Here is an 18,612-nt window from a genome sequence, read left to right on the forward strand (position 1 = left end):
GAGATAGACAGACAGATAGACAGACAGAGATAGACAGACAGAGATAGACAGACAGATAGACAGACAGAGATAGACAGACAGATAGACAGACAGAGATAGACAGACAGAGATAGACAGACAGAGATAGACAGACAGAAAGACAGACAGAGATAGACAGACAGAGATAGACAGACAGAGATAGACAGACAGAGATGGGTTGGTTGGCTGGTTATTGTTTGTTGTTTAATGTGCCTACAACCTGTGGCGATAAAATTGTAGACGGTTCTAAAAACCGCATGTCTTGTAACACTTCTTTTGTCAAATCTTGTTAAAAGCCTTAATCTCATTAAAACATGTAAACCTGTGAAAGTATTCATTCTTATTCATTCTTTCCCGTTTTACAACGTACTTTTGGGGGCTTACTGATTTGTGTAAGGGAAGGAACTGTGCTTGTTCTTGACAAATGGAATGTCAGGATTACTTTCCCTTTGATTGTCAGGAAGTCAGGAATCAGTGTTTTAGAACTCTCAGGAATGTTGTGTCTTAGGAAATTTAGATAGGAATTAGTGACAAAAGATTATTTGAAGTATGTGAATGTTATTTTTTTAATTTTAATGAGTTTTTAGGCTTAGCTGTTTTATTTTTAAAGTAGTCAGTTATAATTATTTAAAGCACTTTTTGGTTTCATATTGGCCAAAAAAAAAAAATGCTTTGGTTACGGTTTCATGGCCAAAAAAAATAGGGTAGGTAGGTCGATTAAACTTTTTTTTTTTTTTTTTGTTTTTTTTTTTTTTTTGGTTGGTCCCTCTTGAAATGATAAAAATATTTGTGTATGCAGGATATTCGAGGTATTTTCATATTGGTGTATTCGTCCGCTTCACTGCCATCAGGAGTCAAACGAACACACTTGAAGTGAAGTGATTTGATGTGGAAACTTTCCAAGTTTTCGAGAGTCATGCCAAAGTCCAGTTCGAAAGAGTCTTCGGGCTCGGCACTTATTTTCGTCGACCCAACACATTTTATCCCGAACAGTTTGCCGTCCAAAGTTGGATGAAAATCATGAAAAATGTCCACCAAGGTTGCACTCTTCGAGTACCGACTTATCAGTCGTGTTTGTTCGATATGAACGCACTTTCCGAATACGATTGCAAATGCAGACGACATTTTTTTTTACGTTCGCGCAACGAACGAACGCACGCACGAGACTGACTTCCCTTGGATATGGGAGTTGTAAAAGGCGGAGTGGTGTCCCTTGTCGGGCTTGTTGTTGTCTGCTCGCCGGCGATCGATGTTTTCTCTGTGCCGTGGTGTTGTCGTTTTCGGTGGGTTGTTGTGTGTGTGTGTGGGCTTTTTTTGTGTATGTATGTGTTTGGTTCATTTTATTTTTAGCTTTAGGACCAAAAAAAAGTTTAGGGTCGGCCCAAAAAGTTAGGGTCGGTCGGGAAACCGTAACCAAAGCATTTTTTTTTTTGGCCTAAGTACTTTTTCATTGGCAACATAAGATAGTCATATAATGCAAAGAATCATGTGGTCATCTTGAATAATGGAGAAGATTATTCATTGAAAGAAACTGAAGTGACATGATGAAATAGGTATTGTATTATGAAGATATAGTTGTAAAAGATGTATTTTAAGAATTAGATGATAAAACATATAGTTTTTGTATTTGTTTAGGATTTTGGTTTGAAGATTAACATTTCTGCATTTTAGAAGTAAACCGAAGATCTCTTTTCGTTTTGTAATTTTAGTGAATAAAATTTGGAACACCAAACATACGTTTCTGTTGCATTGTGTGGATCGTGAAAATAGTTAAACGTAAAAGGTTACCTCACCCATACCCTCGGACAAATTTGCTGACACATTTACTATAGTAGATTTACAGCACAGAGAGAGAGAGAGAGAGAGAGAGAGAGAGAGAGAGAGAGAGAGAGAGAAAAAGAGAGAGAGATAGAGAGAGAGTGAGAGAGAGAGAGAAAGAAAGAGAGAGAGAGAGAGAGAGAGAGAGAGAGAGAGAGAGAGAGAGAGAGAGAGAGAGAGAGAGAGAGAGAGAGAGAGAGAGAGAGAGAGAGAGAGAGAGAGAGAGAGTACACCACTACCCAAGACGTACCAGATCAACGGCGCGATTCGTACAGCCCTGAGCAGCACAGTTGGTACAGCGGGTACAGTTCGCACGGCAGTCACACACCCCTTGCCTGATGCACCGTGATTCCCTGCTGCACTGGCAGCACGCCTGCAACGTACAATGCGAGTGTCCCCTGTTGTCGTGAGAATGTACGTGATGTATGTCTACACTGTTCAGTGTCCCCTGTTGTCGTGAGAATGTACGTGATGTATGTCTACACTGTTCAGTGTCCCCTGTTGTCGTGAGAATGTACGTGCTGTATGTCTACACTGTTCAGTGTCCCCTGTTGTCGTGAGAATGTACGTGATGTATGTCTACACTGTTCAGTGTCCCCTGTTGTCGTGAGAATGTACATGCTGTATGTCTACACTGTTCAGTGTCCCCTGTTGTCGTGAGCATGTACATGCTGTATGTCTAAACTGTTCAGTGTCCTCTGTTGTCGTGAGAATGTACATGCTGTATGTCTACACTGTTCAGTGTCCCCTGTTGTCGTGAGAATGTACGTGCTGTATGTCTACACTGTCCAGTGTCCCCTGTTGTCGTGAGAATGTACGTGATGTATGTCTACACCGTTCAGTGTCTCCTGTTGTCGTGAGAATGTACATGCTGTATGTCTACACTGTTCAGTGTCCCCTGATGCGGTGAGAATGTACGTGATGTATGTCTACACTGTTCAGTGTCCCCTGTTGTCGTGAGAATGTACGTGCTGTATGTCTACACTGTTCAGTGTCCTCTGTTGTCGTGAGCATGTACGTGATGTATGTCTACACTGTTCAGTAACAGCTATTGTGTTTTCAGCGTAGCAATAGGGTCCGATATTTAGACGAGACAAGTATAATGCCGACGAGTCGAAGACGAGTCGCATTATACTTGTTCGAGTCTAAATATCGGACCCTATTGCTACGCTGAAAACACAATAGCGATTATATAGCTGTTCTAACCTTGATTTGTTGTTCCAAACTTACAAAATGACAGTTTTTGCGTCGATGCGTTGATCTCAGGTTTTGATAGCAGACGCCGTTTCTTATGCGCATTAGTTTTGCCCAGCCGGAGCCACACTGACTTTGGAAAATAACCTCGATTTGACAACACAGCTGTTAAACAGCTTTTTGTTATTTCATTCGTATACAACAAAAAGAAGTTGTCGTGAGAATGTACGTGCTGTATGTCTACACTGTTCAGTGTCCTCTGTTGTCGTGAGAATGTACGTGCTGTATGTCTACACTGTTCAGTGTCCCCTGTTGTCGTGAGAATGTACGTGCTGTATGTCTACACTGTTCAGTGTCCTCTGTTGTCGTGAGAATGTACGTGCTGTATGTCTACACTGTTCAGTGTCCCCTGTTGTAGTGAGAATGTACGTACTGTATGTCTACACTGTTCAGTGTCCCCTGTTGTAGTGAGAATGTACGTACTGTATGTCTACACTGTTCAGTGTCCTCTGTTGTCGTGAGAATGTACGTGCTGTATGTCTACACTGTTCAGTGTCCCCTGTTGTCGTGAGAATGTACGTGCTGTATGTCTACACTGTTCAGTGTCCCCTGTTGTCGTGAGAATGTACGTGCTGTATGTCTACACTGTTCAGTGTCCCCTGTTGTGGTGAGAATGTACGTGCTGTATGTCTACACTGTTCAGTGTCCCCTGTTGTCGTGAGAATGTACGTGCTGTATGTCTACACTGTTCAGTGTCCTCTGTTGTCGTGAGAATGTACGTGCTGTATGTCTACACTGTTCAGTGTCCCCTGTTGTCGTGAAAATGTACGTACTGTATGTCTACACTGTTCAGTGTCCTCTGTTGTCGTGAGAATGTACGTGCTCAATATCTACACTGTCCAGTGTCCCCTGTTGTCGTGAGAATGTACGTGCTGAATGTTTACACTGTTCAGTGTCCCCTGTTGTCGTGAGAATGTACGTGCTGTACGTCTACACTGTTCAGTGTCCCCTGTTGTCGTGAGAATGTACGTTTTGTATGTCTACACTGTTCAGTGTCCCCTGTTGTCGTGAGAATGTACGTATTGTATGTCTACACTGTCCAGTGTCCCCTGTTGTCGTGAGAATGTACGTGCTGTATGTCTACACTGTTCAGTGTCCCCTGTTGTCGTGAGAATGTACGTGCTGTATGTCTACACTGTTCAGTGTCCCCTGTTGTCGTGAGAATGTACGTGCTGTATGTCTACACTGTTCAGTGTCCCCTGTTGTCGTGAGAATGTACGTGCTGTATGTCTACATTGTTCAGTGTACTCACACAGCAAACAGACCGGCCTCATAGTCATTTCTACAACCGAGAGACCATGAAAGAAGAGATCTCTCCAGAAAATCAAAACATATGCTAACACAAGCAGTTTCTGTTTTGTTGAACAGAGAGAGCGAAAGAAACGGGTGTCTAGTTGTGGTAAGAACTGGAGCCTTATTGAAATAAGCTTACAAAATGATGCAATAATGACACTGAAACCGATAAAATAAAACTGATCAGTTCGGTCTGTGTGAACTACAACACATACGTCCACATTGCGTTGCATACAGTATCATTTGCATTATTGTGTTGGTCCTCAGAGAGCATAGTTATCGCCCTTTGTTACATTATTGTGTTGGTCCTCAGAGAGCATAGTTATCGCCTTTTGTTACATTATTATCAACCGCGGCCTTACATTTTTATCAACCACGGCCTTCGGCCTTAGTCGATAAAGATGAAACAAAAGACGATATGGTCCCCTCGGACCAACACAAAAGCTGGTCTGCCAACAAGCCACCAAACATCTTATAATGGACAACACAATGCTGGGGACAATACAATGCTATGGGCAACACAATGTTATGGACAATACAATGCTATAGACAACACAATGTTATGGACAATACAAATGACAGTTATGGACAATACAATGTTATGGACAATACAATGCTATGGACAACACAATGTTATGGACAATACAATGCTATAGATAACACAATGTTATGGACAATACTATGATATAATGACAGTTATGGACAATACAATGTTATGGACAATACAGTGCCACCGATAATACAATACTATGGGTAATACAATGCAATGGACAACACATGAATGCAATGGACAATACAACAAATGGATAATACAATATAACTTGGACAGTGCAATATCATTTTCACAATTCAATATAATTTGGACGGTACAATACAATGCTATGCACAACAAGTCAGTATGCAAATGACACCACGACCGACAAAACAAAACAATGGGAAACATTATGGACAATACAATACGGTGACAGCGGCCTACCTGTCGTGATGTCTTCGGAATGGCTCCGCTACCTCCCTGCTTGCTCGCCATTGTTCTCGCCCCGTCTCACCTGAAACATCCACACCACATTACAACGAGCAGGGCTCCCCATTGTTCTCGCCCTGTCTCACCTGAAACATCCACACCACATTACAACGAGCAGGGCTCCCCATTGTTCTCGCCCTGTCTCACCTGAAACATCCACACCACATTACAACGAGCAGGGCTCCCCATTGTTCTCGCCCTGTCTCACCTGAAACATCCACACCACGTTACAACGAGCAGGGCTCGCCATTGTTCTCGCCCTGTCTCACCTGAAACATCCACACCACGTGACAACGAGCAGGGCTCCCCAAAGTGCGCGTCCCTGCGTCCTATACGCACTAGAAGCCGAAATCACGTACTGGAAATTCATGTAGGGGGTCCTGGGACGCACTTGACCTATAAAGAGCGGGTCCCGGGACGCACTAAATTTCCGTTCTCGTGCGTCCCGTATACTTTTTATATTTAGTCAAGTTTTGACTAAATATTTTAACATCGAGGGGGAATCGAAACGAGGGTCGTGGTGTATGTGCGTGTGTGCGTGTGTGCGTGTGTGCGTGTGTGTGTGTGTGTGTGTGTGTGTGTGTGTGTAGAGCGATTCAGACTAAACTACTGGACCGATCTTTATGAAATTTGACATGAGAGTTCCTGGGTATGAAATCCCCATACGTTTTTTTCATTTTTTTGATAAATGTCTTTGATGACGTCATATCCGGCTTTTCGTGAAAGTTGAGGCGGCACTGTCACGCCCTCATTTTTCAACCAAATTGGTTGAAATTTTGGTCAAGTACTCTTCGACGAAGCCCGGGATTCGGTATTGCATTTCAGCTTGGTGGCTTAAAAATTAATTAATGACTTTGGTCATTAAAAATCTGAAAATTGTAAAAAAAAATAAAAATTTATAAAACGATCCAAATTTACGTTTATCTTATTTTCCATCATTTGCTGATTCCAAAAACATATAAATATGTTATATTCGGATTAAAAACAAGCTCTGAAAATTAAATATATAAAAATTATTATCAAAATTAAATTGTCCAAATCAATTTAAAAACACTTTCATCTTATTCCTTGTCGGTTCCTGATTCCAAAAACATATATATATGATATGTTTGGATTAAAAACACGCTCAGAAAGTTAAAACAAAGAGAGGTACAGAAAAGCGTGCTATCCTTCTTAGCGCAACTACTACCCCGCTCTTCTTGTCAATTTCACTGCCTTTGCCATGAGCGGTGGACTGACGATGCTACGAGTATACGGTCTTGCTGAAAAATGGCATTGCGTTCACTTTCATTCTGTGAGTTCGACAGCTACTTGACTAAATATTGTATTTTCGCCTTACGCGACTTGTTTCAAACTGTAGTCGTCAGCTAAGTCAAAATGCAAGCACAAATTGGGCCAATTTCACGCGGGAACAAAGTGTGCGTGCGTGTTGCATTTCAAAAGGCCTCGAATATTCTGGTAATACAAAACCCACTTCATATCACATTATTCGCGATCACAATGCGTTATATGTACATAGGGTTTTGGGGGACCCGGTACTCTTGGGACCCTCTAAAACTCCGCTTAGGGGGTCCAATGACCCTCTCAGCATTACAAGTGGGGGTCCCGGGACCCTCTAAACATTACAAGTGGGGGTCCCGGGACCCTCTAAACATTACAAGTGGGGGTCCCGGGACCCTCTAAACATTACAAGTGGGGGTCCCGGGACCCTCTAAACATTACAAGTGGGGGTCCCGGGACCCTCTAAACATTACAAGTGGGGGTCCCGGGCCCCTGTATGACGGGTGACCGTGGGGAGCCCTGACGAGTGAAGGTTGTCTGCCAGTGAAGTTCATTCAGCAGCAGTTCGTGCAACTGTTCGTCCCAAAGGGGACTAAATTTACAAATAATCACAAATGATTCAAAACTAATCTGACAAAAACGTATGATACCAATACAAAAATCGACGAAAATTAAGGCAGAATAAATTTGAATGAAGTGACGGGAAGGAATTGTTCCGTTGGAGAACAAATTTGTTGTTTGTTGTTTGTGGGTTGTTGTTGTTGTTGTTGTTGTTGTTGTTGTTGTTGTTGTTGTTTTCTTCTCCAGAGCCTTTTTTTGTGTGGAGAATGTAAACTCTTTTCTGTTCATTGTCTGATGTTGTTTGTTTATTCTAGGGCCGTGAGCCCTAGTACTACGCTGGCGTTGGCTCACATGTATGTATAGCTGAAAGCTTATGGGTGTCGGCAGGCGTTTGCGCATGCGCTTATGTCGGCCTTCTTTTTTTTTTATCACCGGACATGATAATGCTTTATGATCGTGTATTTGTGCTATTCAAGGGCGCTTTACTAGAATAAAATGCGATGGGTGACAAACGACAAATGTCCATGTAAATAAAATTCAACCAGTTTTTATATTTTTATAATTTATTGCCTGTCATGAGCGAAGATGCGCTGCGAACATTGTGGTCCGGGGTTCAGGCTCCGCTTGCGGCGAGTATATTAGATTACATTTTTCTTGGTCTCCTATTTTTGTGAAATCCTTCTGGAGTGCAAGTGTCAGTTGACACATTTTTTAAGGTCGAATTAGTTTTTAATAATAATTTTTAGAGCGTGTGTTCTGCGCTTGTTCACACTTGTTCAAAATGCATACTCATGATACTGGGCAACTGAGCGACATCACTGACTTACACGACCGAGTTGCCAAAATACTGTTCTGCAATGAAATTACGTCTCTGTAAATATTTTTGTTGTCTGCCAACTATTGATCATGTTGTAAGGCAAGGCTCGTTCAGAACAAGATGTTTCTATGAACGTATGTTTATTCTTGTGCGATTTGCGTTTTTGCTCCAGAGAAGTCTAATATTAAACTTGATGCGGCGTCGTATAGTCAACACAAACTTTCACATGTAGACAAATGTCATGACATTCGGCGCATGCGTACAAGTTGATTGGAAGAGAAAACGTTGACCCGACGCTAACTCGAGCTGAGAAAAGACAAGGAACTGCGCAGACTGAAAATGGTTTGTATTCTTTTGTGTGTAGGCCTATATTATGTTAGCATGTACGTCTGTCATTACATATACTAGTTCGAAGTCGTCATTTTGTGTTCTGTTTTCTTGCTCTCACCCTGTTGTTACTGTATATCTTTTCCTCCAAAATTTCTAATAAGGAGATCTTCAAACTTCACACTGAAAGTTAATTCTTTGTTTTTTAATACTGCAAGTGTTACCTTACTTGTGGTCTTTTGCTGAAACAGTGAAAGTGAAAGTTCTTCACCCTGGATACACTATACAGTGTATGCATCATTAATCTGACAGTTTTCAATTACTTTCTTGATTTCTGTTGAATTTTCTTGCACTTGCACAGTTGCAGTGTTTGGTGACATACGATTGCTCTCATGTATGGTTAGCTGGGAGCTCATGAGGCTCACGGCAGGCGTTTACGCATGCGCTAATGTCGGCAGGTTTAACCGTGTATTTGTGCTATTCTAGGGCGCTTCATAAAATGCGATGTGGTGCCAAACGACAAATTTCCATGTAAATGTAGATTAAAATGAAAGTTTTCTTATATTTTTATAATTTTATTGCCACTGAATCTTGAAGTCTGCGTGGCCTAACGGTTTAGACGCTGCGCTGCGAACATCGAGGTCCCGGATTCAAGGTCCGCTCTCGGCGAGTATTCTGATGGAATTTTTTGGGGTCTGCTATTTTGGTTAAATCATTCTGGAGTGCAATTGTCAGTTGACAGACTTTTAAAGGTCTAATTAGTTTTTTTCTAGGGCAAGCCCATGATTTCACAAGTTGTAATCTGCACGCCGGCACGCGTCACAAGTGTATCATCTTTCAAGTTGTAATCGATATGCGTCACAAGTCTTACAAACTACCAAGATTGTACCAAAGAAACTGTTCTATACTATTTTTTCCCAGTTTTGCCAAGTTTTTGATTTCTGTCTGCATCCAGTCGCCTCCCTTTACATACTATGCACACCATTCGGCGTCATTGCCATCAGTTGGAACGGTCAGTTTTCCCTCATCCCCAGCTGGGCATGCACAGTCCAAAAAGTACATACAATGTTTTTCTATCGCCTAGTTTTGCCGAGTTTTTGAATAGCGTTTGCAACCAGTTGCCTCTTGAAGTTTTTTAAATTTTTAAATTTTGTTTTTACACAATATGCATAACATAGGGCGCCATTGTACCGAAACTGTTCTATTCTATTTTTTTCTCTGTCTGTCTCTCCTCCTGTCTATCTGTCGGTCTACTTGTCTGTCTGTCTATCTCAGTGTCTCTCTCTCTATCTCTTTTTTTCTGCCTCTCTCTCTATTTCTGTTACTCTCTCTGTCTCTCTCCTTCTGTTTGTCTGTCTGTCTCTTTCTCTCTCTCTGTTTCTCTCTCTGTCTCTCTCTGTCTCTCTCTGTCTCTCTCTCTCAGTCTCTCTCTTTCTCTCTCTCTCTCTCCTTCTGTCTGTCTGTCTGTCTGTCTCTCTTTCAGTCTCTCCCTCTCTCTCTCTCTGTCTCTGTCTTAGTCTATCTCTCTCTTTCTGTGTCTGTCTGTCTGTCTGTCTGTCCCTCTCTCTCTCTTTCTCTCTGTCTGTCTCTGTCTGTCTGTCTGTCTGTCTGTCTGTCTCTCTCTCTCTCTCTCTCTCTCTCTCTCTCTCTCTCTCTCTCTCTCTCTTATTTCTATGTAAGGATAGTGAGAACCGGACATTATATTATTCAGTGCACTCGATCAGCTGAATGGCTAATCACGTCTTAGTGTACTTGTTTTTCTTTCCAAAAACAGTCAACAGGAGAATAGGGACAGACATCAAGTTCATGATTTGTTTTACTAGTGCGCCTTGCACCATCGGCGTAGATATGAAAATATCCCATTACAATTCCATTATGTGCGTCAAAGGGCCCGTTGGGATTACGCACCACTGTGCCACTCTATGTCTACTTACATCGGAGTACAACATTCGGATTAAGCAAAGCAAAGCCCACGACCAGCTGAGTGTCTCGCGACTGGGGTGGGCTGTGATTGACCGTTGACCTCACCCCGGCATTGAAACAACAGAAGTGGAGGGGGTTATGACAAAGCAACTCTCCCGCTGAGAGGGACAGTTAGACACCGACACTTGGTACCTTTTTGTATCAGTGAACGAGCGCGGGCAGCCTCTACTGGAAGCGCTCTGGAGATAATGATAGGGTTTACTCTGTCGAGTCTTCATATCGAACCATTATTCTTGCGTGCTCCGCCGCTGGTGTTATGCAATATGTCTAGGTTTCACAAGAATTCCTTGTTTTGGTCACCGACACACTGAACATTTCTGTACGCGAAGAACTGTCACCATTGCATTTATTTTGCTCTTTTTCTCATTTTGTTCATGTTGTTTGAACACCGTGTTAACTATTTACAGGAACTTCGTAACTTGTTACTAAAACTAAAAGTTCCGCAGCAGAATCGTCACTGCATATGACATTTTGTTATTTCTTGCAATGTTTTTAATTGTTACTCGTTCTTCTCACTCTCTTCGTGTTGTTTTTACACTTTGCAAATAGTTGTGTTTGTGTGTGCTGTAAGTTCCTCACGAAACACATTTTCCGCCACTCTGCATTTGACATAATTTTAAAAATGTTGGGTCTTCTTTGTTTGAATTCTTCGCACTCTGTTCATATGTATGTTACTCTGTATGTCTTCTTTGCAATAAAATGGGTATATCTTTTACTCAAAGTTTCTCAACAGGGAGATCTTGCAGTGCATGTAACATTTCGTACTTTCGTACAGTATTCTTTGTTAGCTCATTTGTGGTCTTTTGCTCAGAGTTCTTCAACAGGGAGATCCAGCCCCATTGCATTTGACAATTTTCAATCTTTATTCGTCTGTTTATTTTTTGTTCGACTAATAACTTCATTGTTCTTCATTGCAAAACGTTGGGTGATCGTTAGTGCCTGCAGTGATGACCATATCACCAAGAAAATTACATGGTAATTTGCATCAAGATTGCAGTATATTTCAGCCGGCCAATGATTGACAGTGCACTGCATCAGATCTGCTCTCATTGCTTTACTTATCATTGCAAGGCTCAGAACAATTCATGGGAGCAGTGAGCTGTTTTATGCTATGACATAACTGAACCCAAGTGACCTGGATACCATTTTATTTTAAGGAACATCGCTTTGATGGTTTTATGTTATGTGCAGATTGCTCATTGTCATAATACATTAGTTGGGTGGCTGCTTCATCCGAGTCACCTTGTGTTACATGTTACTGTGATTATGTGTGGATTGGTGCTTCCTCCTTTTTAGTCACTTTTCTTCCACTGATGATACCGTGATTGAAGTTGCATTGCTGCTCCCACCTTTGATTCCCGTTTCAGTCGTTCATTTTTCTGTATATGAGTGGATTGGGGTAATTCAAATGACATAGTATATATTAATCAATCAATCAATCAATCAATGAGTCTTATATCGCGCATATTCCGTGGGTACAGTTCTAGGCGCTCTGCAGTGATGCCGTGTGAGATGAAATTTTATACGGCCAGTAGATTGCAGCCATTTCGGCGCATATTTACCTTTCGCGGCCTATTATTCCAAGTCACACGGGTATAGGTAGACAATTATTAACTGTGCCTAAGCAATTTTGCCAGGAAAGACCCTTTTGTCAATCGTGGGATCTTTAACGTGCACACCCAATCATTATTAGACAATCAATCCCAGCAAACAATTTTACGTTGTATTCACGTTATATTCACGTTGGGTTACGTTGGGTTTACGTTGCGTTTCAACGTTTTTTTACGTAGATTTGTATGGACGAAATCACGTGGGAATAACGTTGGAAAACAACGTTGCATTTTACGTGACACCAACGTGAATGCAACGTGAATTATTGGTGGAGGTGGATTGTTCGTAAAAACATTACGTGAATTTTACGTTGTCACAACGTGAATTTTTGGTTGTGGTTGTGGTTTGGTTGAAATTGCGTTGCATTTTTACGTAATGTCCACGTGAATGGAACGTAAATTTTAGGTCAAAATTTAGCTCAAAAATTACGTGAATTCTACGTTGACACAACGTAAAAGTTGTGTTTTGGTGCATTTTTCCTGATAAAATTGACGTGAATTACACGTCGACACAACGTGAATTTTTGGTTGTGGTTGTGGTTTGGTTTGATTTCGACGTGAATGCAACGTTGAGAGTGAATGTAGGTTTTGGTAAATGTATCCACGCACACACACCAACTTTCACACTCAGTCACAGATCATAAGGACTATTACATGTAACACCATAAACTCAAGATACGATCAACAATTTTATTTCATAACAAAAACATGCATATTATGTTGCGGAGAAATTAAAAATGCACGCAGCTTAGCAGGGCAACAGCACAGCATATTCAATCGATTTCATTCTTTGTCCTGGTGGTCCTCTTCTCCCAGGCAGTCCTCGATGCGCCTCTTTGATGCTGGTCGCTAAACAAAGCAAAGACAGCACATTGATATTAGTGACACCAGAGCCTCCATAATGTCTGGAGTAGAAATACACATCTTTTCAACTTAGGTCACTTTTTAGTAACTTTCCACTGCCTACTATGTCTCTGGCCTACTGCCAACTGAGTGTTGACACTACATGTATTTCTTTTTAATATATGAAATAAAGCATTATGTCCCTTCTTCGAGCCTTGTTGTGTCAGATTTAGGCCGCAAGCCAAGACAACAAAAGACTGTGTGCCAGTGTGTATTCCTTACATAAGAAATGAAGTATTTCAAACGAAAATTGATCGTTTCAGAACAGTTTGAGGGTATTTTATTTGTATTTGCATCATTAAGACATTTGACCTGGAAGTGAAAGTGTCTTTAACCTGTGTACAAGAATTAAATGTTTGCAATTGTCCAAACACAAATAACATCCGTTACTGCTATATATATATACGAATCACACACACACACACACACACACACACACACACACACACACACACACACACACACACACACACACACACACACACACACACACACTCACACACAAACTCACACTAGCGCGTCACCTTATTCCCACTACTAGAATTATGTATCCACGCACACACACCAACTTACCACTATTAGAATTTTACGTCATTGGTCATTGTTTGCTTACATTCATTTCACTGAAGAAGGGCGTGGCCCGAAAGTCTTTGGAACTTGGTGTTTACTGTGTTTTTTTCTAATTAATCTTATTCCCACTACTATGAGTTATACACAACTACAATAAGCGATAAACGTTTCATATGCTGATCAGGATGCAATGAACTTTGACACGCTCCAATTAAAGCCCATTATAGGGGCCGGTGTCCGTCTCTCTCCTTGAGGATAAAAGGGCTCACAGCCTTTTCAACATTGTTACATATCAAAATCAAAGTCTTTCGGTAACCTGGAAAGCTCCTCGGAGCTAGTACTGTCTCAATTATCCACCGATCGCCGTAGGTCGAAGTTGAAGACTATCAAGTGTATGCATGTTGTAGAGGTGGGAGGTGCACAGAAAATGGAAGCAATCATTACAATCAAACTTTGTTTGTTAAATACACTACACCTTGTCATCGGAAACTAAAAGTTATTTGGTTTTGGCCTTTTTTTTCACAGATTATACATTGTGAATGAAAAAAAGCAAAATGAAGCAATACCAAATAAAAACAAAATGTTCAGAAACATACATAATACATGGGTAGTATCAAAACGGTGTGTTGGTTGGTTAACCTAAGCTTAACGTCCTCACAGAAACTAGTGCCAATTAGGGACATGAAGTGGTTATATGCTGGGACAAAACGGTTGGGAAAAAGGAGAACTTTAAAGTTGCCATCAAGCAAGAGAGGGATGGGTGGTTTCAACTTGCAAGGGTAATAAGAAAGCAGTGAGAGAGACAATTAAGGGCGACATGTGCGATCAAGTTGAATTTGAAAGTCCAGCACCTATAATTACAAGTTTTCCACGTTATATTTCCAGTGTTATCCATGCCAAGAAGGTTCCTTTTTTTCCAACCTTCATCTGTCCGACACGTGCGATCTCACTTTTTCAGTGAGTTATTTTTTCCCTTTAACATCTGCTTGCCAGACTTCCGTCAACCTCTTGTCAAATTTCACACTGTGATTCTCACGTATCTGATCGCTTCTTTAAGAGCACTTGACAGTGTCCAGTCAATCACTTCTTTCAGACGGGTCATAAAATTGCAAAGGCTCCTAAATGCCCCGCTCCTGTACGAACTGTGGGGGGGGGGGGATCTATGGGGGGGGGGGGAGGGGGATCTTAGATTGAGAGGAGACGGAATGCATGGAACGGAATTTTTATGAATCGTTTTGTAGTTTTTGTGTCTGGGGCATGTAAACAAAACAAAAATGAGCAAAATTCTGAGAGAAAAACGGGAGCTTTATCAAAGCAAATTTGTTTTACAGTTGTTGTGATTATTTAACGACAAGAGGAGACACAATACAATTTGTTATACTTTTGATTTCTAAGAGTTGAAATCAATTACGCAGATATATTATAAGTCTACAAAGCCATGACGGTGCCAAAATAGCATGATAGCATTTTTGAATATTTCACTAATCAGAGCAGCAGAATTCTAACTTCATTAAAAAAATTCAATCTAATCAAAGAATTTAGTAAGCACTGAAGGCATCGTGATCATTAAAAAATCTCACAACTTAAGAACATCATACCTCTGCATAAATTACGCTTATGCGGTATGTTTCTTCCGATTAATGCAAACACTTTTTTTTCGCAGAGCAGGGACCCGGCATTGATACCGTCACCTGAAAATCAGTGGCTGTGTTGTAAGACCTACATTTTGTAATTGACAATGACTTGAAAAGGCACGTGTCCTAAGCATATAGGAAAGGTAATACATGTACACTCAACGGTGTCTTTTGCACACTGCTATCTGACAAATTATTTAGAGCGGTCATCAGAAGCAGGCGACGATAGTCGAGTGATTTATTACCCACGGGGGGTTGAGGCTGCAACTGAGAAGGGGTAGGCGGTGGGGGCGGAGGGGGTTAAAAGGGGGAGAGAGTGGGGTGGCAGACATAAAATAATGAAAACTTGTTACGGTCCGACTTTGGGTTTGGTGTGTGTTGGCTACGCTGATGTCTCAAGTAGACTCACGTTCATAAGGGGGTGGGTAAATCAACATGGTCGGCAACTTTATGATCCAGGTCGACAAAAGACAGTCAAGTGTGTAATTAGCCAATCAGTCAGATGACATCAAGGTGTCAAGTTCTGAATTCTTCTCATACCACCGTTCCGACCTCATCTCTCGGACAAAAGTTGGACAACCAAGTTTTGGAAGAAATTTTCAAGAAGAATAAAAAATAACACCCAAACACCAAAATGAAATAAATATTTCGGAGTAAAAACTCCTTCTTCAGTAATGGAATCAAAAGAAATTTTCAAGGAAGAATGACATCACAGGTTTCTGGAAAGCAAGGATTCGGGACAAAAGAAAGAATAACTGACACTATAACACACACACACACACACACACACACACACACACAACACACACACACACACACACACACACACACACACAGGGCACGAACTCAAACAAACACACTGGCACACCACACACACACTGACACCACACACACACACCTACAACACACACACACACACACACACACTCACACTCACACACTCACGCACGAACACACACATACAAACTTGCGCGCGCGCGCACTGATTTCTAAACAACAACAACAGTAAGCAGTGAACGATGCATATGCTAATCATGAGGCAAGAAATGAATGTGGCAAGTTTGATTCAACTTTGACCCGCTCTAAATCCCACGTTGTACACAGTCTGTCTCCCTGAGGATAAAAGGGCTCACAGTTTCCAAAACTTGTGATCAAAATCAAAGTCTTTCAGTAACCTGGAAAGCTACTTAGAGTGCTGTCTCAATTATCCCCCTATCGCCGTAGGTCGAAGTTGAGGACTATCAAGTGTATAGGGAGGGGTAGGGGGGGGGGGGGGGAGGAAGGGAATTGTTACGACACGACTTTGTCGTGTAAAAGGAAATGATGGGTGGCACGCGGATATCCGTGGGATGTTCAGACATGGAAATTGCTCAAAATAACGATTATCTATTAAACTCATAGCTCATGGATTTCCATTAAGTACTTTTACCCCGCGTTGTACTTGAAGTCCGACACCTAGCGTGAAAACGATCGTTCAATAGTCCAATTACATATTTCTGCCCCTTTTCCCGTTTAACCCCCAAATAACAACAACTACAACAAAGACAGCAAGAGCGACGACGACGACAACAAAATGTTGGAACCAAATTGAAATCATTGCAAACAAGACACCAGTAAATGTCGGACACCTACATGGTGGTTTTCAAGTTCCTCATTTTGTTACATGTCCCCATACAACACTTTACCTATTGATTTTGTTATTTGGTTAGTTAATTTGAAATTAATGTTAAAGTTCCTAATTTGTTATCTAAATTTCGCCATAACGCATTTATTAACTCATTCATTTATGAACTTATTTATGTATCATTTCCCTATTCGTCTATTTGTTTATTTTTTTTTATTTCAGTTATTTCGGCATGTAGGTATTTCGGTTGTAAGCAATTCAGTTATAATAAAACAAATTCACCCATTATTAGAAAGGAGAAAACAAATTGGAATGTCGGGTGCACATTCCAAGTTGATCCCTTTTTTAACTAAAAATAGCGCGCGTTATTACTAACAATGCTCTTTTTCAAGCTTATAAAATATAAAGCCCACATGTTAAAATACCTTGACAACTACAAAGTGGGAAATTACAACGACGGTCAACAGTCAGAGTTATATATTGCTTGCAAGCCTGTATCCAAGATATCCCCCATGCACTGGCATGGTCCTAAGAGGACACACTTATTACTCAACAGTAAATTCCAGTAAGCCTTTAGTCGGACTCTGTCATTTGTATGTTTGTGAATGTCACAGAAAAAACCCACAACTCCCAAGATCACGGAAGCATGATTAACCATTCAGTCAATTCAAGGGAATGCACGCTGAAAACGTCCGCTTTCATTTCACCTAAGAGGGGGAGGAAGGTGTTTTGTTAATTTTCTATTGCTGGTACTCGCACGTGTCCAAAGTGTGTGGGAAAAAGAACAAGTCGCGTAAGGCGAAATTACTACATTTAGTCAAGCTGTGGAACTCACAGAATGAAACTGAACGCACTGCATTTTTTCCCAATGACCGTAGTCCGCCGCTCGTACAAAGGGCGGTGAAATTAACGACCCTGTTTAGCGCGGAAGTGGTTGCGCTCTGTTGCATAGCACGCTTTTCTGTACCTCTCTTCGTTTTAACTTTCTGAGCGTGTTTTTAATCCAAACATATCATATCTACATGTATATGTTTTTGGAATCAGGAATCGACAGGGAATACGATGAAATTGTTTTTAGATCGATTTCGGAAAATTAATTTTAATCATAATTTTTATATTTTTAATGTTTAGAGCTTGTTTGTAATCCAAATATAACATATGTATACGTTTTTGGAATCAGAAAATGACGAAAAATAAGATGAAAATGATTTTGGATCGTTTGATAAAAAAATAATTTTAATTACAAGTTTCCGATTTTTAATGACCAAAGTCATTAATTAGTTTTTAAGCCATCAAGCTGAAATGCAATACCAAAGTCCGGCCTTCGTCGAAAATTGCTTTGCCAAAATTTCAATCAATTTGATTGAAAAATAGTGGTTTCGCTGTGCTGCATAGCACGCTTTTCTGTACCTCTCTTCGTTTGGTTTAAACTGTTTTATTCAACGTTTGTGCATTATTTACAAATAAAAAACGCATATAGAGTAAACAACACAAGCATAATGCTTATAGTGGTGTTTACAGTTTTCTAGAAAAATACATATAAATGGCGGCTATTGTACAGTTTAAATGAAGAGCAAGCAAACATGAAAAGAAAATTGAATGAAAAATGTACATCAAAACAAAAATCCGTTTAAGAATACATATATTATATTTTTCGTTTTAACTTTGTGAGCGTGTTTTTAATCCAAACATATCATATCTATATGTTTTTTTGAATCAGGAACCGACAAGGAATAAGACGAAATTGTTTTTAAATCGATTTCGGAAATTTGATTTTGATAATAATTTTTATATTTTTAATTTTCAGAGCTTGTTTTTAATCCAAATATAACATATTTATATGTTTTTTGAATCAGATAATGACGCAGAATAAGATGGAATTGTTTTTGGAACGTTTG

The 18,612-nt window shown here is 40.5% G+C and overlaps 2 protein-coding genes and 1 long non-coding RNA gene across 7 annotated transcripts in view; 1 reads left to right on the forward strand and 2 right to left on the reverse strand.

Moving 5' to 3' along the window:
- LOC138951413 (uncharacterized) overlaps positions 1-5,693 on the reverse strand; it is a 13,637-nt gene extending 7,944 nt beyond the window's left edge. Inside the window, exons 1-2 of the mRNA XM_070323021.1 lie at positions 5,360-5,693; positions 2,087-2,209 (exon numbers count right to left, since the gene is read on the reverse strand). Coding sequence (XP_070179122.1) covers positions 2,087-2,209; positions 5,360-5,410 — 174 coding nt within the window. The 5' untranslated portion in view covers positions 5,411-5,693. The remainder of the gene's footprint in view (positions 1-2,086; positions 2,210-5,359) is intronic.
- LOC138951216 (uncharacterized) overlaps positions 1-18,612 on the forward strand; it is a 214,233-nt gene that overhangs the window by 168,781 nt on the left and 26,840 nt on the right. The gene's annotated exons all lie outside the window — the stretch shown is intronic.
- Positions 12,660-15,685, reverse strand: LOC138951215 (uncharacterized). The gene is made up of 2 exons (XR_011451049.1): positions 15,500-15,685; positions 12,660-12,832 (listed from the first exon to the last, which is right to left on the reverse strand). It is a non-coding gene; the product is annotated as an uncharacterized lncRNA (long non-coding RNA).

This window comes from Littorina saxatilis, linkage group LG16 (assembly GCF_037325665.1).
Source record: "Littorina saxatilis isolate snail1 linkage group LG16, US_GU_Lsax_2.0, whole genome shotgun sequence".
In the NCBI taxonomy this organism is placed as follows: domain Eukaryota; kingdom Metazoa; phylum Mollusca; class Gastropoda; order Littorinimorpha; family Littorinidae; genus Littorina; species Littorina saxatilis.